We start from the raw sequence: 25,944 nt of genomic DNA on the forward strand, positions 1-25,944 counted from the left end.
GAGTCTGAGTGTGTGAGAGAGAGTGTGTGTGTCTGTGTGAGTGTGTGTGTGTGAGCGAGTGGGTGTGTGTGTATGTGTCTGTGTGTCAGTGTGTGAGAGAGAGAGAGTGTGTGTGAGAGAGAGTCTGAGTGTGTGAGAGAGAGTGTGTGTGTCTGTGTGAGTGTGTGTGTGTGAGCGAGTGGGTGTGTGTGTATGTGTCTGCGTGTGAGTGTGTGAGAGTGAGAGAGTGTGAGTATGTGTGTGTGTGTGTGTGTTTCACCATGGACCGGCTCTATCCTCAGTGAAGTCCGGTATTGGACGAGGGTGTGTAGTGTCATTTCCCTGAGGACCCACTTTTCTCTGATGTTGCATCTCGTTCCAACGAACTGACCACCAGAGCTGATCTCCCCAAGGGCTCACAGGGAGACCCTGGAAAATGGATTACTTCCCTTGTGCCAGAAAATAGCACTTGGTGACGGCAAACGTGGAGAATGGTACCTCGCCCTCTGTGAGCAGAACAAGAGTTGGTCAATCAGGAAAAGGGAAGGGTGGGTGAAGATCAAGGCTACAGACGTGGCATAAAACTTGTGGTTGACTGGACAACAGTGACCCCTGCCCTCGTGTGTGCTTCTGAAACGTGGGGCTACTCATCTCCTGGCGCTGGAAAACACCACCAACACCATCACCACAGAATCCCCTGAACCCACAGGAAGGGTCAGGGAACTGGCATTAGCGACCCATCCCAGACATGCATCCTCATCCCACGACCCTGGTCACACTGAGTCCGCTCTGATGAGGCAAGTCACCTCATTCACAAGTCCTACCCCAGACCCCGTCCCAAGCTCTGTCCAGGAGATCAGATCTCCGAGTGGGCAGAGGAAAAGGTTCAAGGGTAAGCTCCAAGACTCAGTGAGGAGATGCAACATTCCCTACTGACTCTTGGGAATGTCTGATCTGCCTCTGCTCAATGTGAGGAAAGAAAACTAGGGATGGGATTGGGAGCCTTAAGTGTGTGTCTTTGGTGCATACTGAGGTCAGGGGGAAGGTACACAGCACCAGACAGACTACCCACCCCGCCATTCACACCCTGCCCCATCTGTTGAAGAGACGGGGTGCTGTACCCCCATCTCTTCACCTGTCACAGACTGTGACTTGGTGTCTGCATCTTGACACGTTATCTCATTCAGTGAACTGATTGCATTTCATCCCCTCTTTTTCAGCCTCTCATCTCCTCCAATTTTTTGTGACCTCCTCATTTGAGATTCCCGACTTCCCGCAGTTTCTGTCTGTCGGCTATGTGGACGGCGTCAAGTTCATGACCTACAACAGTGATCGGCCGTTGGTTCTCCAGGACCAGTGGATGAGTAAGAGTGAGGGGGTCAAGTGGTGGAGGAGGAAGCTGGAATTTGTCAAGAGTCGGCAGATTACACTGAAACAATTTGCTTCATTCATAATGTCTCAAACCAATCATTCACGTGGTGAGTCCCCCATCTCCAATGTTTATTCCCATTTTACCAATTGAAGCCATCCTGAGGCTGAATCTGTGCTTTTTGGGCTGCAGTCAGAGCGCGAGGTCATTTGTTGGTGATACAGTATGAGGTTTAAAAGGAGCTTGGGAGAATTTGGTTTTCTTTTGCAGGCTTCAATCAGCGCAAGAAGTCTTCAATGATAATGCAGCACAAGGTTTAAGAAGAGTTCAGGTGCTTTTGGCTTTTGTTTTGGGCAGGCTACGATCAGTGCAAGGCCAATAAATAGAAAGGTGTAAGCAGAGTGGACCTTGTTGGAGCGGGGCAGTGTTGGAGTGATCCAGCTTTGGCTTAACAGACAGCGGTGAGAACAGATTTGGACAAGCACAGATGCAGGCTCTAAGTAATTTCTGATCAGTGTTTTTTTCCCTTCTGATGATACATATCTAGTGCACTGAGAATGGAGCTGAGGTAGTGGAATGTTCTTTATTTGAGATGTGGGAACTCTGAGAGACTACCAGTCACCCTGATAACTACAACTACACAAAATGCATTGAGCCACTTCTCCTTAGAGACCATGTTAAGAAACTGGGGATGCAGATAGATGAACTGCACCTTATACAGACGTGATAGATAGGAGCTCCAGAGAGGTAGTCACCCCTAAGTTGCAGGAGACCGGTACCTGGGTGACTGTCAGGAGAGGGAGAGAGAATAGGCAGCCAGTGCTATTCCCCTCTCTAATAAGTGTACTGCTTTGGATGGCGCCCCAGGGACAGCTGCAGTGACCAGGTCTCTGGCACTGAGTATGACTGTAGCTTAGAGAGGAAGGTGGGAGAAGAGGAATGTAGTAGTAATAGGACATTCCTTAATTAGAGGAGCAGAAAGCAGATTTCGTGGATCTGAAAGAGACACCTGGACGGCATATTGCCTCCTAGATGCCGTGATCAGAGATGTCTCAGATAGGGTCCATTGTATTCTGAAGGGGAAATTGAACAGCTGGAAGTCATGATACCTATTGGTACCAACAACTTAAGTGGGAAAAGGGAGGAAGTCCTGAAGAGAGAATATAGGGAGGTAGGTGGAAAGCTGAAAAGCTGGACCTCCGGGGTGGCAAACTTGATTGCTGCTTATGTCACATGTAAGCAGAGGGAAGAACATGATGATGTAGTAGATGAATGTGTGGCTGAGGAATTAGTGCAGGGGCTAGAGTTTCAGATTTTTGGATCATTGGGCTCTCTTCTGGGGAAGGTATGACTTGTACAAAAAGGACAAGTTACACTGGAACCCAAGGGGGACCAATAGTCTTGTGGGCAGTGTTACGTACCCCGTAACTGGGTTGCCAAACCAGCAGAAATGGATCACTCAGTTGGAGTCTGGAGTACTAGAACTAAGAAAGTTTTATTAAAGAAACAAGCAACACAGTAATCGAAAGGATAATAAATGCAACAGTTCAGCGATGATAAACACACATGTGCACAGAATTAAGATAACAGCATCAATCAAGCTCTATCGTTGTCTAGGGGTAAATGACCAAACTTCAAAGTGACTCAAAGTTCAGTCCAGTTTAGTAGTTCAGTTCGCAGTAATCGTTGCCATGGCGACAGACAACGTTGGGGGAGAGAGAGAGAGAACAGGAACAACTGATCATTCAGACACGGCTTCACTCACAGACCGGCGATATTGCTCACAAGCAGCTTTTGGGCAGATCCTTGGTGATGTCACCTGAGGTCACCGACTGTGACCCCTCCTCCAGATGCGGTCGATCCTCTGCAGTGAACCCAGCACCCAGGCAAGGGCGGACACACACCGGGTTCCCGCTGATCGTACCTTTCCACCCTGGCCGTTGTCTGGTACTTCCCACCGACTCGTGAGAGGCATACCGCTTCCAGGGTCTCGTTACCTCGGGTGGCGTGTGTGTCCTGCCTTAGTGAACCGGTCCCTTTTTATCCCCCTGCTGGGGTATCGCCTGTCCATCACTTCAAACAGTTCAAGGTTCAAAGGGGGGGAGCCGCTCCAGACAGCTCTCTACACATCTCCAGGTGCTGTTTCATTGTGTCCCTTATCTCTCTCTTGAAGACAGGTGGCAGACCAACTGCTGATCACACTGGACAGCTAACACCTTATCTATGTGTATTCATCACAGCAGGTTTGCTAGAGTTGTTGGGGAGGATCTAAACTGATTAGGCAGGAGGGTGGGAGCTGGACTGATAGGGCTGAGGATGGGGAATCGGTATACAACTGGATGCAGTGAGACCGTGAAAAAGGACAGGCAAATGATGGGGCAAAATCACAGTCAGTGGAATGGGTTAAAGTTTAACAAGGGCCAAAATCAAGAAGATTGAGGAACACAGGACTGAAGGTGTTATATTTGAATGCATGCAGTATACGGAATAAGGTAGCTGATCTTGAAGTGCAGTTAGAGATTGGCAGGTATGATGTTGTGAGCATCACTCAGTATTGGCTAAAAGAGGATCATAGTTGGGAGCTTAACGTCCAAGGATATACGTTGTATTGAAAGGACAGCCAGATAGGCAGAAGGGCTGGGGTGGTTCTGTGGGTAAAAAATGAAATCAAATCCTGAGACAGAGGTGACATAGGATTGGAAGGTATAGAATCCTTGTAGGTGGAGTTAAGAAATTGCAAGTATAAAAGGACCCTGGTGGAAGTTATATGTAAGCCTCTGAACAGTAGCCAGGATGAGGGTCACAAGTTACAATGAGAGATAGAAATGGCATGCAAAAAGGACAATGTAATGATAGTAATGAGGGATTTCAATATGTTGGTAGATTGTGCTGGATTTCAAGAGAGGGGATTTGTAGAATGCATATGAGATTGATTTTTAGCGCAGCTTGTAATTGACCTCAATAGGGAATGGCAATTCTGGATTGTGCGTTACATTATGGCCTAGATTTGATTAGGGAGCTTAACGTAAAGGAACACTTAGGAGAGAGTGATCACAATATGATAGAATTTACCCTGCAGTTTGAGAAGGAGCTAAGGTACGACGTGTCAGTATTACAGTGTAGGACAGGCAATTACAGAGGCATGAGAGAGGAGCTGGCCAAAATTGATCGTAACGGGTCACTAGCAGAGATAACAGCTGAACAGCAATGGCTGGAGTTACTGGGGGAAATTCAGAAGATGCAGGAAAGATACATCCTACAGACAAAGAAGTATTCTAAAGAGAGGATGAAGTAACTGTGGCTGACAGGAAATCAAATTCAGCATAAAAACTAAAGTGGGTGCATATAATATATGTAGCAAAAATTATGGGGAAGATAGAGGATTTGGGAGCTTTCAAAAGCCAACCGAAGGCAACTAAAAAGGCCATAAAGAGAGAAAAGATGAATTATGAAGATAAGGTAGCCAATAATATAAAAGAGGATGCAACATGTTTTTTTAGATGTATAAAGGGTAAAAGGAGAGAGAAGAGTAGATATCAGACTACTGGAAAATGACACTGGAAATAGTGGACGAACTTAGTATGTATTTTGCATCAGTCTTCACTGTGGAAGACACTAGCAGATTGCCAGAAATGAGAGAGTGTCAGGAGGCAGAAGTGAGTGTCATTGCTATTACTAAGTGTAGGGTGCTGAAAAGTCTGAAGGAAGATAAGTCACCTGGACCAAATGGACTACACCCCAGGGTTCTAAAAGAGTTACTTGAGATTATGAAGGCATTAGTAATGATCATTCAAAAATCAATCGATTCTGGAATGATTCCTGAGGACTAGAAAATTACAAATGTCACTCCATTCTTTTGGAAGGAGGGAAACAGAAGAAAGGAAATTATCTGCCAGACTGACTTCAGTGGTTGGAAAGATGTTGGAGGCTATTATTAAGGATGGTGTTTCAGGGTACTTGGACATACGTGATAAAATAGACCAAAGTTGGCATGGTTTCCTCAAGAGGAAATCTTACCTGACAAATCTGTTGGAATTCTTTGAGGAAATACCAAGCAGTATAGACAAAGGAAAGTCAGTAGATTGTGTTTTCTTGGACTTTCAAAGGCCTTTGACAAGGTGCCACACATGAGACTGCTTAACATGATAAGAGCCCATGGTATTACAGGAAAGATACTAGCATGGATAGAACACTGACTGCCTGGCAGGAGTCAAAGAGCAGAAATAAAGGGGGCCTTTTCTGGTTGGCAGCCGATGACAAGTGGTGTAATGCAGGGGTTGGTCCTAGGACTTTTTTATGTTATATGTCAATGATTTGGATGAAGAAATTGATGGCTTTGTGGATAGCTAGATGGGTGGATAGGGTTAAAGAAGCACAGTGTCTGCTGAAGCTCTGAAGCAGATTGGGAGAATGGGCAAAGGAGTGGTATATGAAATATAGTATAGGGAAGTGCATGGTCATGCTCTTTACAAGAAGGAGAAAGTGTGTGGACTGTTTTCTAAATGGGAGAAGATTTAAAAATCAGAAGTCCAAATTGACTTGGGAGACATCGTGCAGGGTTCCTTAAAGGTTAATTTGCAGAATGGGTCTGTGGTGAGGAGGGCAAGTGTAATATTAGCATTCATTTTGAGAGGATGAGTATACAAAAGCAAGGATGTAATGTCGTGGCTTTATGAGGCATTGATCAGACTACGCTTGAAGTATTGGAGATGGTGAGAGGAGGTTCATGAGAACAATCCCAGGAATGAAAGGGTTAATTCATTAGAAGCATTTGATGGTTCTGGGCCTGTAATTTAGAAGAATGAGTGGGGATCTCATTGAAACAAATAAAATATAAAAAGACCTGGATAAAGTGGATGTGGAGAGGATGTTTCCTATTGTGGGAGAGTCAAGGGCCAGAGGGCACAGTCTCAAAAGTGAGGGATGAGGAAAAATTTCTTTAGCCACAGGAATCTATGGAATTCATTGCCACAGCCAGCTGTGTAGGCCAAGCCACTGGGTATATTCAAGGCAGAGGCAGAAAGTTCTTGATTAATCAGGGTGCCAAAGATTACCAGAAGAAGACAGGAGAACTGGGTTGAGAGAGATAATAAATCAGCCATAATGGAATGGTGGCAGATGCAATGGGCCGAATGGCCTAATTCTGCTCCTATATGTTATGGTCTTATTAGGTACACACTGTATGCCTGCTCTTTAATGCAAGTACCTAATTAGTCAATCATGTGGCAGCACCTCGATGCATAAAAGCATGCAGACATGGTCAACAGGTTCAGTTGTTTTTCAGACCAAACACCAGAATGGGGAAGAAATGTGATCTGAGCGACTTTGACCATGAAAATGATTGTTGGTGCCAGATGGGGTGGTCTGACTATCTCAGAAACTGCTGATCTCCTGGGGTTTTCATGTGCAACAGTCTCCAGAAGTTACAGAGAATGGTGCGAAAAACAAAAAGCATCCAGTGAGCAGCTGTTCTGTGGGTGAAAATGCCGTGTTAATGAGAGAGGTCAGAGGAGAATGGCCGGACTGGTTCAAGTTGACAGGGAGGTAACAGTTGCTCAAATAATCAACGTTTCAACAGTGGTGCGCAAAAGAGCATCTCTGAACGCGCAGCACGTAGACCCTTGAAGCGGGTTGGCCTGTGGGGCGGCAGCAGAGCAACACACCAGGTTCCACTGAGTGTAGGTGATCCCAGGTTTCCCAGTCATTTCAGTGGGTAGGTGGGTAGAGGACAGAACAAAGCAGTACAGGAACAGGCCCTTTAACCCGATATATTGGTGCCGTACACAACGTTGAACTAAGTTAAAACACTTTTGCCTCTTTATAAGAGACTATAAAATATATAGGAACAGAATTTGGCCATTTCACTCCTCAAATCTGCTCTGCTATTCAGTTCTGACCAACGTTTTTCAGCTCCATTTGCCTGCTTTCTCAATGTAATGCTTAACTCCTCACCTATCCACTTACCAAACTCTGCCTTAAATACACCCAGTGGCTTGGCCTCCGCAGTCCTCTGAGACAATTGATTACTCTTATTCTGCCCCTCATATTATCTTTCCACTTTCCCCTTTTTACCTTGCTTGCATAATTTTAGAACCTCTTGCAGTTCTCCCCACAGCTTCCGATGCTCCAAAGAGAACAATCCCAAGTTCGTTGAATTTCCGCTTAACGGCAAATATCCTCTTTCCGGGAAGCATCCTGGTGATCATCTTCTGCGCCTTCTCCAAAGCCTCCACATCTTTCCTATAATGGGGCAATCAGAATTGTACACAATACTGCAAGTGCAGCCTAATCTTTCTTCATAACTCCTTTAGTCTTAAACTCAATACCCTGAACAATGAAGGAAAGCCATCTTTTCCAGACTATACTGAGAAATTTCTTTCTGTAAGCTTAAACTCCAAAATCCTCCTGCCATTAAGGTGCAAGATACATGTATTCGAAAAACAAAGAAACACTCAAATGGCAAAATAGTACAACTGTGACTGACAAGGGAAGTCAAAACTAATGTAAAAGCAAAAGAGAGGGCATACAACAAAGCAAAATTTAGTCAGAAGCCAGAGGATGTCGTTTAAAGTTAAATTAGATAGATATATGGATAGGAAAGGAATGGAGGGTTATGGGCTGAGTGCAGGTCAGTGGGAATAGGATAGGGTAAGAGTTCGGCACAGACAGAAAGGGACGAGATGGCCTGTTTCCGTTGTCATGTGTGAAGCCAAGCAGAGCTGCAGACGGATGATGTTAATGAGAGAGATAACGAGAGACAACGGAGAGCCATTCAAAATGCTAATAAGAGAGAAGAGAGAGATAATGAGAGAGAGACACATAATTCAGTATGTTGGCGTCTGCCACAGACAGTTTGCTTTGAACCTGAACTGAATCCTGCTGAGACAATAGGAAGTGTGAAGTTTGATGGACAGGTGATAGCCCATCAGGGGGATAAAAATAGCGGGTTTTCTAAGGCACGGGACACACGCCACGAGACCCTGGAAAGAGCATTGTGCCCCACAAGTTGGTGGGAGTTTGGAAGACCGATTCGTGGGAATCGGTCAGAGGCTCACAGGGTGTAAAGGTACGACCAGTGGGGAGATGTTGTGTGTCCGCCCTTGCCTGGGTGCCGGCTTCACCATGGAAGAACGGTCGCATCCGGACCGGAGGGGTCACAGTCGGTGACCACAGCGGGATCGGAAGGCGTCGAAAGGTTTGCCTGAAACCTCATCTATCTATCTATCTGTCTATCTATCTATCTATCTGTCTTTCTGTCTATCTCTCTCTCTATCTCTCTATCCCTCTCCCTCCCTCCCTCCCTCCCTCCCCCCTCCCCCCTCCCCCCTCCCTCCCCCTCCCCCCCCAACTGTGCAACAACAGCGATTATTTCGAACTGCACTACACTGAACTGAACTCTGCTTCACCTAAGTCTGATCATTTTACCCCTAGACTGCGATAGAGCTTGGTTGATTCCTATTACCCTGTGTCTGTGTATACTATCATTGCTAACCTGTTACATTTATATCCTTGCGGTTAGTGTACTGTATTACTTATTTTTGTTAATAAAACTTTATTAGTTTCTAGTAATCACAGACTCCAACGAGTGTTCCATTTCTACTGGTTTGACAACCCAGTTACGGGGTATGTAACACCGTGCTGTAATTGTTATATGGTAATATAGGATTAGGAAGCTTTTAGAAACCTACAAGGAGCAATTAAAAGAGTCATTAGAAGGGAAAAGATGAAATATGAAAGCAAGCTAGCAAATAATATCAAAGCGGATAATGAAAGCTTTTTCAAGAATGTAAAAAAATATAAGAGAGATGAGAGTAGCTATAGGGCTGGAAGAGAAATAACGGGGGACAAGCAGATAGCTGATGAACTAAATGAGTATTTTGTGTCAGTCTTCACTGTGGAAGACACTAGCAGTGTGCCAGATGTTGAAGGGTGTGAGGGAAGAGAAGTGAGTGCAGTTACTATTACAAGGTGCACAAAAAGCTGAAAGACCCAAGGCTACATAAGTTACCGGGACCAGATGAACTGCACCCTCGGGTTCTGAAAGAGGTAGCAGTTGAGATTGTGGAGGCGTTATTAATGATCTTCCAAATGTCATTGGACTCTGACATGACTTGAGGAAGCTGATGAAGGTGATTGATGAGAACAGTACAGTAATTGTCTACATAAACTTGCAGTAGCATTTGACAAGATCTCTCATTGGAGGCTGATCCAGAAAATTAAGATGCAGGGGATCTAATTTGATCTGCCCCAATTTAATTCTTCTCAAGGTCCAGATTTATCCATAACTATCTTAAACTGTGAGGAACACACACAATATGCTGGAGGGACTCAGCAGGCTAGGCAGCATCTATGGGAAAAGAACAAGCAGTTGACGTTTTGGGCCAAGAGCCTTGGCCAGGACTGGTAAAGGAAGAGGTCAGACTGAGAAGGTGGGGGGAGGGAAGGAAGACGTACAAAGCGGAAGGTGAAAGATGAAACCTGGATAGGGGGAGGGGTGAAGTAAAGAGCTGGGAAGTTGATTAGGGAAAGAGATAAAAGGCTGGAGAAGGGGGAATCTGATAGGAGAGGATAGAAGACCATGGAAGAAAAGGAAGAGGGAAGAGTACCAGCAGGAGGTGATGGACAGGTAAGGAGACTAGGTGAGAGAGGGTAACAGGAATGGGAAATGGTTTTACCTATCACCTCCACCTTGTACGTCTTCCTCCCCTCCCCCCACCTTCTTACTCTGACTTCTCTTTCTTTTCAGTCTTGATGAAGGGTCTCGGTCTGAAACGTCAACTATACTCTTTTCCATAGATTCTGCTTTAGTCTGCTGAGTTCCTCCAGTACTTTGGGTGTGTTGTTTTGGATTTCCAGCATTTACAGATTTTCTTGTGTTTGTAAAAACCTTAAGGAGTTGTGATCACACTTCCCAAAATACCCTCTGATTAAAAGACAGGATCGGTGCTTCAAATGTAGTAGTGTAGTGGGTGAGACTTTGGACCAGGGGTTCCCAACTCGGGGTCCACTGACCCCTTGCTCGATGGTATTGGTCCATGGTGTAAAAAAGATTGGTAGCCCCTGCAGTCACAGTTCTGCAGACACATTGCTTATAATTTGAAAGCTAAATTTTATTCATGAAAAGGTATTTAGGGAATGGTAGATAATAAAACTTTTCTCATGGCATAAGGCTGAGATTTAGGGGGACAGCTGAGAGGTTTAGAGTGGACCTGGGAAGGATTTTTTTCACCCAGAAGCGGCTTGGAAGCCAGAGCATACTGCCTGAGGGGGTGGTGGAGACAGTGACTGTCATAAATGCTAAAAAAAAGTCTGGACCAGCTCTAAAATCACTAAGACACTGAAGGTTACAGATCAAATGCTGATAAATCGGGTCTGTATTTATTAGATCAGCATGGAGATGGTGGGCCAAATGGGCTTTTCCTCTGCTCTGCAATTCCATACGGATAGTCTTGTTTTTTAGACGATGTGGCTGCTTCTCAAAACACACAGAACAAGTTCCAAATCATGGTAAACACCCATCGACTGTTTGTGTGCTGACAGGTTTCCATACCCTGCAGCAGATATTTGGCTGTGAACTGAAGGAGGACGGGACCTCAAGTGGCTTCTCCCATTACAGCTGGGACGGCGAGGATGTGATGCGCTTTGACCAGGGCCACATGTTCTGGGTGACACCATCATCGTGGGCACAGAACATTAAAAACCAGTGCACTGGTGATGAGGTCCGTGTTAAGAGACTGAAGGACTTCCTGGAGAAGGAGTGTCTGCAGTGGCTGCAGAGATACACAGAATACGGAGAGAGGGAATCGCGAGTGGGTGAGTGGTGGCGAGGGGTAGATCCCAGGGTTGTGGGTCAGGAAATGAAACAATGAGGGTGGGGGGAGGTGAGTTCTAACAGTGATGGAGTGAGGGATGGGAGAGTGGTGATTGCTGAGAGGGTCTCTCTCTGAGTGGTATGAGAGTGTTGGGGGAATCCTGTCTGTAGGGGATTCTCTCTCTCTGTCTGGGTTGGGCTCTACCAGATTCTCTGTTCCTCTCAGACTCTGTGTGGGTGGGGTGTTCACTGTCTCTCCATCTCTCTCTCTCTCACCATCCCGCCCTCAGTCGCCATCTCTCCCTCTTCCTGTCCCTCACACTCTTCCTGTCGTTGAACCTGCAAACTTCTGTCACCTGCCTTGTCCCTGCCCTATTCCTTAACAGCAGCTCAAGTATCGCCCACTCTCTCATTGCGACTTCTATGTACTGAGCAAGGAAGCTTTCCTGAATACATTTGATAAACTCTATCACATCCAGTCCTTTTACAGTAGAAGTCCCAGTCAATCTGTAGAAAATTAAAGTCACCTCTATCTTGATCTCTAAACATTCTTTTCTTTTCTCCCCCTCCCCCTCCTTCTATCTCTCTTCCGTTCCCCAGTGCCTCCCCAGATGACGATCACGCCTTCGGCCAACAGCCTGCACCTCTCCTGCTTGGCCACCGGCTTCCACCCCCCATCTATCGAGGTGACCCTGTTGAGGAATGGGACCATCTTACCCGAGACCCAATCCAGTGGGCTCCTGCCCAATCACGACGGCACCCACCAGATCCAGAAGTGGGTGCTGGTGGACCCCGCGGACCCGGGCCCGTTCTCCTGTCGGGTGGAGCACAGCGGACTGGAGGACGCCGTCACCCGGATTTACAGTGAGTTGATCGGTCATCCTGAGGGAGGGTCCGGCTGCACTCGCGGGTGAGGAGTGGGAGTTGTGTGGGGAGGTGTCTGAGGGGGGCCCACAGCTGTGCAGGGGGAGATTCTCAAACACCTCACAAAGGGAGGTCGAGCCAAGGGTGTCCTGGGACAGGACAGAGCAGGGCTGGTATACAGGTTTCCCCCGCCATCCGAAGGTAGAGTGTTCCTATGAAACGGTTTGTAAGCCGAAATGTCATAAAGCAAAGAAGCAATTACCATTTATTTACATGGGAAAATTTTGTGAGCGTTCGCAAACCCAAAAACAACCTACCAAATCATGCCAAATAACATATAAAACCTAAAATAACAGTAACATATAGTAAAAGCAGGAATGATATGATAAGTACACAGTCTATATAAAGTAGAAATACTTCTCTACAACGATTGCCTGCACAGATCTCCGTAGTGAAAATCTCACGTAAGTGCTTTCAGCAGAAAATCTCACGCAAGCGCTGTTGGCATAAATGCGCTCTCCAGTAACCTGTAAACTATGAAGCTGCCAAATCTACCAAATAACACATAAAAATACACAGCCTATATAAAGTAGAAATAATGTATGTACAGTGAGTATCACTTACCGGAATTGGGAAAACAGTGCTGAGCACACTGATGATGGTGTGTTAGGCTGAGTCGTCGCAGGCTGGGTGGTGCAGTGGCCCCCACCCTCCGGGCCGCCGACCCGATACATTGCCGCGAAGAACACAGCGGTAGCCGGGAGGCAAACAGCACATCGTTAAGAAAAAAGCCAAAATAAATATGCTAATTAATTAGGTGCTGCCCGGCACGTAAATGTCGGCGCAGATTGCCAATTGCATCGCCTCTGATCTGGGTCGACAATTACGTGCCAGGCGGCACCTAATTATTTAGCATGTTTATTTGGGCTTTTTTCTTAAAGATTTGCTGTGTGCCTCCCAGCTACCACTGCGTTCTTCGCGAGTCGGTACAGTATCTGTCCGGGGCCCGGCTGTCGGGGTGGTGGGACACGGGGGTGTCATCTCATCGTCGATCAGGGCAGGCAACTCATCTTCTCCTATGACTGCCCGCCTCGATGTCGAAGGTCGAGGTTCGTCGTCTGCTGTGGCTGATGTGGAAGGCTTGCTTGACTGCTGAGCCTCGCGCATTTTTCTATCATACAGTTGTTTGTAAGCACTCAAACCATCCTGCAAATATCCCCTAAAGCTACGTACCCTTTCAAAATTAAAGTCGTACTTTATCATTGCAGCGAAAATCTCACGCAGCTGCTTCACTTTCTGCATTCGGTTTCGATTGTTATCCTTTCCTCTTCCAATTGCATCAGCTCTTCATCTATCAGTTCTTGGTCATGGGATGCCAAAACCTCTTCAACATCATCTTCGTCAACTTCCACAAGCCAAACTCACTTTGTCCTTGCTTTGTTCACCACGATCGAAATGCTTATTTATGTCTAGTTTTACGCTAAGTGTAACACCCTTACTCTTTCAGGCTTTTCCGACACCTTAGAACTCATCTTGCTAACGGTTGCTCAATGCAACGTCTTTAAGCAATGCCGTTGCGAATCCGGGGCAGAGCTGCCCCTTTTATGGCGCGCTGTTTTTTTTGTCGCGCGCTGCCTTTCTTCGTAACAGTGAAAACACCTTCTGAAAGCGAAAACAGGGTACTAATGTAGGTCTTTCGTAACAGTGAGGTTTCGTAAAGTGAACGTTCAAAAAGCGGGGGACACCTGTATCCTAAATTATTTCAGTGCAGGTCAGTGGGTTATTCCAGGGCAGATTGGTGTATTCCGTATTCTGACAGGTGGCCAGACCTTGGTCATTACAGTCTGATCTGGTGTGCTGTGTTATTACAGTCGTGGCCAGTGCTTCTTGGCAAATTACCACACAGGGTGGTGTGCCCTTGGTGATTGTGGCCTGTGTAACTGTGAACTTCCTACACCCTCTCCAATTCTCTCCCCAGAGCGGGAAGCTCAATCCCGGATCCTATTAATAGTCGGGCTCCTGGCCATCCTTGTGGTTCTCGCCATCACCATTGGTGCTGTGTACAGGTGGCGAGGTAGGGCTGGGGAGAACTGAGCATGGGGGGGGTGGGAGAAATGGGGGGAGAATCTGTTGGGGTAGTGTGAGGGTTCCAAAGAGGGGTTGGGAGAGATGAGGGGAGGATCTGTTGGGGGAGGGGGAGGGTTGGGAGAGATGAGGGGAGGAACTGTTGGGGGAGGGGGAGGGTTGGGAGAGATGAGGGGAGGATCTGTTAGAGGGGGAGGGTTGGGAGAGATGAGGGGAGAATCTGTTGGGAGAGGGGGGGGTTGGGAGAGATGAGGGGAGAATCTGTTGGGGGAGGGGGAGTGTTGGGAGAGATGAGGGGAGAATCTGTTGGGGGAGGGGGAGGGTTAGGAGAGATGAGGGGAGGGTCTGTTGGGGGTGTGAGGGTTCTAAAGGGGAGTTGGAAGAGATGGGGGGAGCATCCTTTGGGGGAGTGTGAGCGTTCTAAATGGAGAGAGATGGGGCAGAGTGTGAGGATCCTAAAGGGAGGGGTGGAGTCTGTGGGGGTCAGTTTTGTCTATCCCAGTCCATCAGCCGCACTCACCAGGTCTCCTTGTTTTCGCAGTGGGAGTGAAGAGGAAGTACAATGCCACACGGAGTAAGTTCAATATCAGTGCTCCTCTCCTCCCCCTTGATTATGTGACGATAAACTCCTTGTGGGTCTGTGTGTCTGTCTCTCCCTCTCTCAGTGGAGCCATGAGACAAGTTCCGGAGTTGCGGGGGGGGGGGGTCACACAACTCGGGGAAGATCAAAGGGCTTCAGAACAGTTCACCTCAGGGGTTCCAGAATGGGGAACGTTGCTGCTGGGGATGGAATGGAGAAGCCAGGTTGTTGTTTAGGGAACAGAGGGAGAAGGGTGAGACATGGATTAAAAGTGATGAACTGTGTGGGGCATGTGGGGAGGGACAGTTCCCACTGCGGGAGTGGTCAGGAACCAGGGGTCAGAGAATGTTTCTGATCAGCCAAAGAATCAAGTGTGGTCTGGGGAAATATGTACACAAGTAAGTTGTTAGGCTGGGGAATACAGCCCCTAGGGGATGGGGAGCACAGCACCCCCCCCCCCGGAGGGGACGGGGAGCTGAGCGCCCCTGGGGACACACAAGGGACACACAGAAAGGAATTATTCAGGGGAATGGTTTCCACCCATCGGGCACCTACTGTGGTTCTCTCTCTATTTCCAAGCCCCTCTCCCTGATTCTTTCCCAGTCCATGGTCAGTGACTCCCTCCCTCTCCTACCCCCTCTCCGTCCCTGACAGTGAACGGATTCTAACTCTTGCCCTTCCATTCGCAGCCACAGATGATGCAGGATTTGCGGCAAGTTCCCTCAGCAGTACTTCAGGTAGGAATGGTGTTGATTGACACTCGGCTCCCAACCGGCTCATTACAGATGCTCCTTACTGTATCAGCTCTGTGTGCCCCTCCTTTGCCTCCGTAGTGTGGTGAGGGGTAGAAAATTGGAATGTGGGGCCAATGGGTTAGTGAGACAATGAGATTACTCCATCAGCTGGTAAGCACTAAATGAGCCAAATAGTCTCCATCAGTAGTGTAAGGAAATATTGATCTATATGAAATATCTTCAAATCCCTTAATTCCTCTAATATCCAACGATCTGTTGAACCCAGTCATGGATACACACCCAATCCTATCGGGAGGAAAATTCCGCTGGCTCAGGATGGTGACATCTTGTTCTCATCTCCTAGGTCTCAACTGGTGTAGACCCTAACAGCAAGGAAGCATGTCCTTTGGCTCATTGCATCTGCACCAACCAACAAACACGCACACGTACATTCTAAGCATTCACAGTCGAAGCATTAAATATGCAGAGTAACAGAGTACAGAAGCAGCCAGTCTCGTCAATGCCAACCATGGTGTCCATTTGACCAACATCTCATGTATTGGACCAAATGTTATCGTATCCTCTGGCAGCTCGTACCAAATTCCCATCACCCTCTGTGTCCTGAAGTTGCTCTTTCCTCTCTCACCTTTAAACTCTGCCCTCTGGTTTTTGATTCCCTTTCCCTGGGTCTGATGGGCTTCACTGGGATTGGGGCTGGGGGGTGGGGGGGAGGAGACGTTGCTGATGGGGTTTTCCGGGGAGTGCCAGTGATGGAAGCCGAGAGATGGTGGGGGGGAGAGGGAGTGTCTGAGGGAGGGGTGGGGAATGGGGTGGTGCACAGGAAGTCCAGTTGACTCTGGGCCCAATGGTTTGCTTAACTCTGATGTGACTGATCTCTCTTCTGCAGTGATCTCACTGGCAGTCAGTGAGGACGAGAAGTTGTCCGAGGAGAGGACTGAGAGACTATGGGGACATTTCCTATGGGGGGGATCTTATTGAAACGTATAAAATCCTAAAGGGATTGGACAGGCTAGATGCAGGAAGATTGTTCCCCATGTTGGGGAAGTCCAGAATGAGGGGTCACAGTTTGAGGATAAAGGGGAAACCTTTTAGGACTGAGATTAGGAAAAACTTCTTCACACAGAGAGTGGTGAATCTGTGGAATTCCCTGCCACAGGAAACAGTTGAGGCCAGTTCATTGGCTATATTTAAGAGGGAGTTAGATATGGCCCTTGCGGCTAAAGGAATCGGGGGTATGGAGGGAAGGCTGGTACAGGGTTCTGAGTTGGATGATCAGCCATGATCATACTGAATGGCGGTGCAGGCTCGAAGGGCCAAATGGCCTACTCCTGCACCTATTTTCTATGTTTCTATGTTTCAGCTCATCGCTTCAAGTCAACACTGCTTGATTCTGGATTGGGTCTCTGTGGATCTGTGCTGGTACCATCAGCTCCCACACACTGCAGTTACTGTACATAACATGCCAGATGCATGTCGCTTATTCACAAATCACACGACCAGTCCAAACCTGTATATCCTCCCTTCATGCTGTGCAGAACCAGATGGGATTTGTCCACCTTCAACACCCTCTCTCTCCGTCTCCAACCTCTCCCTCCGTCTCCAACCTCTCCCTTCCACATTGCCACAGCTTTTGTTTTCAAATCCTTCCCAATTCTAATAGGAGAGTCATTAGTTTAAAATGTTAATCAATTCCTCCCCCTAATGCCTGCCTCTGCACTTTCGACTGGAACCTTATCTTGCCATTTGTAAACTCTCTGAGCCAGATAATATGTATAACCCAAATGCGTTTTGGTATGTCTTGTATTCCTGTAGTTGTGTTGGTCCACTGAACTGTCTACAATTTAAAACCAATACACCTTTCAAGATAGGACCCTCAAGGGCTAGGGTGGGCTGTGGACAGTGATAATTGTAACTGTAAATAGTGGTATTTATGAAATATTGAGATGTGTATAATAAGAGTATTGTTGCGATATTGTATCCATTTGTATAAACGTAGCTATACAATTTTAAAAACAGCTGGTGTAGGTTTGATGGGCTGAATGGCCTTTTCTGTGTCAAAAGGAACCATGGGAAACAGCAATCACAGGTGTCCTGTATTGACTAGCTTAGGTTTGGATTTATATCCTTGTGGGTAGGTTTGCTAGAGTTGTTCAGCAGGGTTTAAAATAATTTGGCAGGGGGATAGGAACTGGAGTGATGGTGCTGAGGATGAGTTTACGAGAGAGGCAATATAGCCACTTCGGTGATGAATATCTGTTATCTGTCAAATAGGGGACCGTGCACAATTTTGATTTGATGGAGACAGACGTGAGAACATCTGGAAAACTTCTGAAATGCCGCTTTGCTGCCGCTTTGCTGCCGCTGCTACTGTGTGGTAACCGGAATCTCCGGAGCTGAAGGCCCCAAAATCCTCAGCTTTGCATGTTTCAGCGGCCAGGGAGAGGTCGAAGGCGCTCGGCAGAGGATGGCGTTCGGGAGGCTGTATCAGAGAGACTGGTCAGAAGCGCCAAGTTTTCGCACGGACGGACTCAGTGTCGGCTGGGGTCGGCTGCTTCCAAGGTATCGGCAAGTTGACGGTGCCTGGAGGTTTATGGCAAGGAGTTTCTCACTTTTGCCGCCTGCTATCGGGGACTCGGGAGTCGATCGACTCGGGACTTTGAGGCTTTTTTTACTGTTCCCATGGTCTGTTCTTTATCAAATTATGGTATTGCTTTGCACTGCTGTAACTATATGTTATAATTATTTGGTTCTGTCAGTGTTAGTCTTTGGTCCAGCTTGTTTTCCGTGACATCACTCTAGAGAAACATTGTATCATTTCTTAATGCATGTATGCATTTCTAAATGACAATAAAAGATGACTGAGTGTTCTCATAATCTAAGTATGTAGTGAGACTCCTAGGAATGAGAGACTGATGATGGGGCAAGATTGTAGACAACGGGATGAGTTACAATGTAAAAGGCAGACAAAATGGAAAAGGATGAATACAGGACTGAAGGTGTTATATTTGAATGTGTGCAGTATATGGAATAAGGTAGATAAGCTTGTAGCCCAGTTATAGGTTGACATGTGATGTTGAAGCCATCACTGAGTCATGGCTGAAGGAAGATGATCGAAGGCACAGGATACATACATCCCAAAGAGGAAGAAGTATTCTAAAGGCAAGATGACATAACCGTAGCTAACAAGAGAAGTAAAAATCAATATAAAGTCTAAACAGAGGGCTACAATAGAGAAAAATCTGTGGGAAGTTAGGATTGGGATGCTTCTAAAAACCAACAGCAGGCAACCTAAAAAAAGTCGTTAATTAAGAAGGTAAAGATGGAATACAAAAGTAATCTAGCCAACAAGATTAAAGAGGATAACAAAAGTTTCCTCAGATATATAAAGTGTAAAAGAAAGGTGAGAGTGGATATCGGACCATTGGAAAATGATGCTGGTGAGGTAGTAATGGGACACAAGGAAATGCTGGGTGAATGGACTGAACCTTTTGCACCAGTCTTCATTGTGAATCACACCAGCAGTGTGGTGGAATTTCTAGATGTAAGGGGTCAGAAGTGTGTGAAGTTGCCATTATTAGGGAGAAGGTTCTTGGGAAACTGAAAGGTCTGAAAGCAATTTAGTCACCTGAACCAGATGGGGTACACCCCAGAACTAGCATCTTAACAGCAAGGATATAATGTGATGTTGAGACTTTATAAGGCATTGGTGAGGGCTCTCTTGGAGTATTGTGAGCTCTTATCTTAGAATGGACTTGCTGAAGCTGGAGAGGATAAAAGCAGGTTGATGAAAATGATTCCAGGATTGAACAGCTTGTCATGTGAAGAGCGTTTGATGGCTCAGGGTTAGCATTCGCTAGAATTCAGAAGAACAAGTCGTCAGCTCATTGCTGCCTATCAAACGGTGAGAGGCCTTGAGGGAGTGGATGTGGAGAGGATGTTTCCTATGGTGGAAGTGTAAGACCAGAAGACGCGGCCTGGGAATAGAGGTTCATCCTTTGAGAACAGAGATAGGGCATACCCAGCCTCTAGTGAAAGCACATGCCCTCTAATCCAGGCAGCATCCAGGTAAACATCTTCTGCACCCTCTCCAAAGCCTCAACATCCTTCCTGTAGTGGGGCAATCAGAACTGTATGCAATATATTCTATGTTTTATCACTGCTTTCTTTTTCAATCTTTTTATTAATTTCAAAATACAGAAACAGAACATAGCCATAATACAAATAGAAGGAGATGTAAGGTTACACTTAAAAAAATTAATTGCAAAACCAAGTAGTGGAAATTAACAAAGCTCCCAAACATGTGGAACTAACCACGGATAATACAAAATAAAAAAAAACTGGAAAAAAAATGAAAAAGAGAAAAAACAAAACAAAAAAAAACCCATCCCCAAAGAAAAACAAAATTAATCAACTAACCTAAAAGACTTGGGCAAAACTAACAACTTAAAAATGGAAAAGAAGAAAACCTTAGTGTCGACGACTCCATTCCCCTCCAACAACAGTACAGGGAGATAAAACAAGTTTGGAAATGATCAAATTACATCAAATGAAAATGCTGAATAAATGGCCTCCAAGTTTTTTCAAACTTAATAGAAGGGTCATAAACTGCACTTCTAATTTTCTCCAAGTTCAAACACACCATAGTTTGTGAAAACCAGTGAAATACAGTAGGAGGGTTGATCTCTTTCCAATTCAACAAAATGGACCTTCTAGCTATTAAAGTAAGAAATGCAATCATCCTTCGTGATGAAGAGGTTAAATTATTTAAGTCTTTCATTGGTAGTCCAAAGATAGCAGTAATTGGATGAGGTTGTAAGTCTATATTCAGGACCGTTGAAATAATATCGAAAATATCTTTCCAATATTTCTCCAACAAGGGACATGACCAGAACATGTGGGTTAAAGAAGCTATCTCGGAATGACATCTGTCACATATTGGATTAATATAAGAGTAATAACGAGATAGTTTATCTTTGGACATATGAGCCCTGTGCAGTACTTTAAACTGTATCAATCTATGCTTAGCACATACAGAAGATGAATTCACCAACTGAAGAATTTCTTCCCATTTTTCAGTCGGTATAATAATCTCAAGTTCTCTTTCCCAGTCAGCTTTGCTTTTATTAGAAGCATCAGGACATAGATTCATAATTATATTATATATAATTGCTACTACACTTTTCTGAGAGAGATTTAAATCTAAGATTTTTTCCAAAGTGTCCATTGGATATGGATGTGGAAAATTAGGAGAGACAGTAATTAAAAAGTTTCTAATCTGTAGATGTCTAAAAAAGTGAGATCTGAGTAAGTTATATTTATTAGAGAGTTGATCAAAAGACATAAAACAGTTATCCAAGAATAAATCGCGAAAAGATATTATACCTTTGGTTTTCCAATCAAAGTAACCTTGATCCATCGTAGAAGGTTGAAAAAGAAAATTTGATATAATAGGACTTGCTAGAATAAATTGATTAAACCCAAAAAATCTTCGGAATTGAAACCATATACGTAAAGTATGCTTAACTATTGGGTTGTTCATTTGTTTATATGATTTAAAAGAAGTAAAAGGAAGTAAAGTTCCTAAAACCGAACCCAAGGAGAACCCTTGTAATGAATTAGATTCAAGATTTACCCAATGAGGGTTTAAAGATGCGTCCAAATCTTGTAACCAGAATTTTAAATATCGAATATTAATTGCCCAATAATAGAATCTAAAATTCGGGAGGGCGAGCCCCCCCTCCTTTTTAGATTTCTGTAGGTACCTTTTACCTAACCTAGGATTTTTATTCTGCCAAATATAAGAGGAAATTTTTGAATCTACGTTATCAAAAAAAGATTTTGGGATAAAAATCGGAACCGATTGGAATATATACAAAAATTTAGGCAAAATGATCATCTTAATAGCATTAATCTGACCAATCAAAGACAAAGAGATTGGGGACCATTTGGTAAATAAAAGTTTAATCTGATCAATTAAAGGTAAAAAAATTAGCTTTAAATAAATCTTTATACTTTTTCGTAATTGTTATCCCTAAATATATAAATGAATCAGTAACCAATTTAAATGGTAAACGTCCATAAATAGGTACATGCTTATTTAAAGGGAATAATTCACTCTTACTAAGATTCAATTTATAACCAGAGAAGTTACTAAATTGAGCTAACAGATCTAGGATAGCAGGAATTGACTTCTCCGGGTTAGAGATGTATAACAACAAATCATCTGCATATAATGATAATTTATGTATTTCATTTCCACGGGTAATACCAACAATATTTGGGGACTCACGAATAGCAATTGCTAAAGGTTCAAGGGCAATATTAAATAGTAAAGGACTAAGAGGGCAACCTTGCCTAGTACCACGAAAAAGAGGGAAAAAAGGAGATCTATAATTATTTGTACAAACCGAGGCTACCGGGGAGTAATATAACAATTTAATCCAAGATATAAATGTCAAATTAAAATTAAGTTTCTCAAGAACATTAAATAAATAAGGCTATTCAACTCTGTCAAAGGCTTTCTCGGCATCTAATGAGATAATACATTCCGGGGTAGTAAATGAGGGGGTATAAACAATATTCATTAACCTCCTAATATTAAAGGATGAATAGCGATTTTTAATAAATCCGGTTTGATCCATAGAAATAATTTGAGGTAACACCTTCTCCAGTCTAGTTGCTAGAATTTTTGAAAAAATTTTAGAGTCTACATTCAGAAGAGATATCGGTCTGTATGATGCACAGTCAGTAGGATCTTTATTCTTTTTAAGAATTTAGGAAATAGAGGCTTCATAAAACGATTGTGGTAATTTACCTAAGCTGATTGCTTCCTTGAATATTCTAGACAACTTAGAAGAAAGAATGGAGGAAAAAAATTTTTTAAATTCCACTGTAAACCCATCCGGACCGCGTGCTTTACCGGAATTCAATGATGAGATTGCAGTTATTATTTCTTCCTCTGAAATGGAAGTTTCTAATGATAGGCAATCTTCGGGTGATAGTTTCGGAAAACTCAATTTACTTAAAAAATCATGCATGAGATTAGAATCATGAGGAAAATCAGAGTGATATAAAGAGGTATAAAATTCTTGAAAGGTTTGGTTTATCCCAACATGATCAACTGTGAAAGTATCATCCTGTTTACGAATCTTAGTAATTTGACGTTTAGCCGAATCAAATTTCAATTGTTTAGCCAGTAATTTACCCGATTTATCACTATGAATATAAAAATCACTTCTAGTTCTCATTAATTGATTTTCAATCGAGGATGTTAATAATAAGCAACATACATCAAAGTTGCTGGTGAACGCAGCAGGCCAGGCAGCATCTATAGGAAGAGGCGCAGTCGACGTTTCAGGCCGAGACCCTTCGTCAGGACTAACTGAAGGAAGAGTGAGAAAGGGATTTGAAAGTGGGAGGGGGAGAGGGAGATGCAAAATGATAGGAGAAGACAGGAGGCGGAGGGATAGAGCCGAGAGCTGGACAGGTGATTGGCAAAAGGGATATGAGAGGATCATGGGACAGGAGGTCACCCCCCACCTTGTCTTTCTCCCCGGACCTCCTGTCCCATGATCCTCTCGTATCCCCTTTTGCCTATCACCTGTCCAGCTCTTGGCTCTATCCCTCCCCCTCCTGTCTTCTCCTATCATTTTGCATCTCCCCCTCCCCCTCCAACTTTCAAATCCCTTACTCACTCTTCCTTCAGTTAGTCCTGACGAAGGGTCTCCGCCTGAAAGGTCGACTGCACCTCTTCCTACAGATGCTGCCTGGCCTGCTGCGTTCACCAGCAACTTTGATGTGTGTTGCTTGAATTTCCAGCATCTGCAGAATTCCTGTTGTTTATGTTAATAATAAGCTATGTTCTAATTGGAGTTCAACTCCGTGTTTGTACAGCTCCTTACTGGGAGAAATAGCATATTTTTTATCGACTTCATTAATTTTATCAACCAACAGAAGTATTTCATTGTTAATACGTCTTTTCAAACCAGCCGAATAGGAAATAATTTGACCACGGATATAAGCTTTAAAGGCGTCCCAAACAGTTCCGTTGGAAACTTCTTCCGTAGTATTAGTTGAAAAGAAGAAATCAATCTGCTCCTTTACAAATTTGACAAAGTCCTGATCACTGCTAATGGCTCCATAATCTCTTCCGTTTCCTTTTTCAGAATTTAACACGAGAAAATCTGCAGATAGTATGCTGCTTTTTCATAACGGAATTGCTTTTTAGATGCATCCCGTGCATTGTTAAAAGCTTCCGAATACTCTAGCTTTCCATTATTTTTTGCTATATTTTATGCCCTCTCTTTTGGTTTTGTGCTGTCTTTGTCTTCCCCTTGCCAGTCGCGGGTAAGTCACCCGCCCTTTAAAATACTACTTCTTTGGGATGAACTGACGCGGTATCTTCCGAGTTACTCCCGGAATCTCCAGCCATTGCTGCTCTACCGTCATCCCTGCTAGTGTCCGCTTCCAAACAACTTTGGCCAGCTCTTTTCTCACGTCTTTCTCATATCTTTACTCGGTTGCGATACCGATGCATCCAATTTTAGCTTCGTGCCCGTGATATACAGGGCTGCGTATTCTTTTCGGCTGCTTTGCTCCCGCGCGTTCGCAGTTCCAGACCGTGATGCAGCCAGTCGGTACACTTTCAACAGGTAATGTATGTGGAAGTTTATTCGGTGACAAGCCGAACAGGTCATCGCTGCGAGTAAGTTTTACATTGCGCTTGTGCATAAATACGCGTGAATATTTGGCAAGAAATACATCGGGTGTTCGAGCCTCTGACTGGGAAACTTCTTCAGCGCTCTTTTACCCGGAGACTGGTGACACGCCACTTGGCGACGTTTCTGATTGGATACAAACCTCAGTAGTTACACTTGACCATCTGGGTCCCAGATATGGAGCGGACGAGTTCTCGCAGAGTGGTGGGGCTGATAGTGTTGGCCTTCCTGTGCGACGCCGCCTCCGCAGGTGGGTGACAGGGTGGGAGGGTTTCAGAGGCTGAGCAAAGTGTTTCCCTCCGACAGCGAGGGGGGGAGTTAGGATTGTCATGCTAGGGTGAATGACAGGGGGTCCGAACGGAGACGAGCTGACCATCGAAATGGAGCTTGAAACCGGAGCGTGCGTGGGGAAGAGAGATGGGGAGAGGGAGTGGAGAAGGTCAGTGGACCAGTGTGTGTATGTCTGTATGTGTTTTCTTGTTCTAATTATGTTCTTTTTGCATAATCTGTGTGTGGGTGTGTGTGTGTATGTATATGTATATATATGTTTTTCTTGTGAAGCTTGCGTCTCGGATGCTATATGCCCGTGATGCTGCTGGAACTAAGTTTGTCACTGCAACTGAGCTCACCCGTACTTGTGCGGATGAAAATAAACTCAACTTTCACTTTAACATCAGCGGACAGAGGGCCCTGACTGGCTCTTTCATTCTAATGAACATATTCCAACTCAAAACTTCATCCTCGCAACACTCTGAGACAGGTAACACACAACCTACTTCTGATTGGACACCAGCCCCCCACCCCTATCAGTTACAGCAACTTGTTACTTCCACTTCACGTCGAGAGGGGAGGGTGTCGGTGGTGAGGGGCTTGAGGATGAGGGTATGTGTGTGAGCGTGCTTGTGTATTTGTGTATAGAAACATTGTAATATAGAAAACCTACAGCACAACACAGGCTCTTCGGCCCACAAAGTTGTGCCGACCATGTCCCTACCTTAGAAATTACAAGGCTTACCTATAGCCCTCTATTTTTCTAAGCTCCATGTACCTATCCAAAAGTTTCTTAAAAGACCCTATCGTATCCGCCTCCACCACCATTGCTGGCAGCCCATTCCACGCACTCAGCATTCTCTGCATAAAAAAACTTACCCCTGATATCTCCTCTGTACCTACTCCCCAGCACCTTAAACCTGTGCCCTCTTGTGGCAACCATTTCAACCCTGGGGAAAAGCCTCTTACGATCCACACGATCAATACCTCTCATCCTATACAACTCTATCAGGTCACTTCTCATCCTCTGTCGTTCCAAGGAGAAAAGGCCAAGTTCACTCAACCTATTCTCATATGGCATGCTCCCCAATCCAGGCAACATCCTTGTAGATCTCCTCTGCACCCTTTCTATGGCTTCCACATCCTTCCTGCGGTGAGGCGACCAGAACTGAGCACAGTACTGCAAGTGGGGTCTGACCAGGGTCCTATATAACTGCAACATTACCTCTTGGCTCATAAATTCGATTCCACGATTGATGAAGGCCAATACACTGTATGCCTTCTTAACCACAGCGTCAACCTGCGCAACTGCTTTGAACGTCCTATGGACTCGGACCCCAAGATCCCTCTGATCCTCCACACTGCCAAGAGTCTTACCATTCATACCATATTCTGCCATCAAATTTGACCTGCCAAAATGAACCACTTCACACTTATCTGGGTTGAACTCCATCTGCCACTTCTCAGCCCAGTTTTGCATCCTATCAATGTCCCGCTGTAACCTTTGACAGCCC

The 25,944-nt window shown here is 45.0% G+C and overlaps 1 protein-coding gene across 1 annotated transcript in view; it reads left to right on the plus strand.

The window, feature by feature from the left end:
* LOC134347296 (uncharacterized) overlaps positions 1-25,944 on the plus strand; it is a 51,344-nt gene that overhangs the window by 5,008 nt on the left and 20,392 nt on the right. Inside the window, exons 2-9 of the mRNA XM_063049695.1 lie at positions 1,200-1,457; positions 10,889-11,161; positions 11,760-12,023; positions 14,002-14,097; positions 14,650-14,682; positions 15,378-15,425; positions 24,011-24,147; positions 24,311-24,410. Coding sequence (XP_062905765.1) covers positions 1,200-1,457; positions 10,889-11,161; positions 11,760-12,023; positions 14,002-14,097; positions 14,650-14,682; positions 15,378-15,425; positions 24,011-24,147; positions 24,311-24,410 — 1,209 coding nt within the window. The remainder of the gene's footprint in view (positions 1-1,199; positions 1,458-10,888; positions 11,162-11,759; positions 12,024-14,001; positions 14,098-14,649; positions 14,683-15,377; positions 15,426-24,010; positions 24,148-24,310; positions 24,411-25,944) is intronic.

This window comes from Mobula hypostoma, chromosome 5, assembly GCF_963921235.1.
Source record: "Mobula hypostoma chromosome 5, sMobHyp1.1, whole genome shotgun sequence".
NCBI classification, from domain to species: Eukaryota; Metazoa; Chordata; class Chondrichthyes; order Myliobatiformes; family Myliobatidae; genus Mobula; species Mobula hypostoma.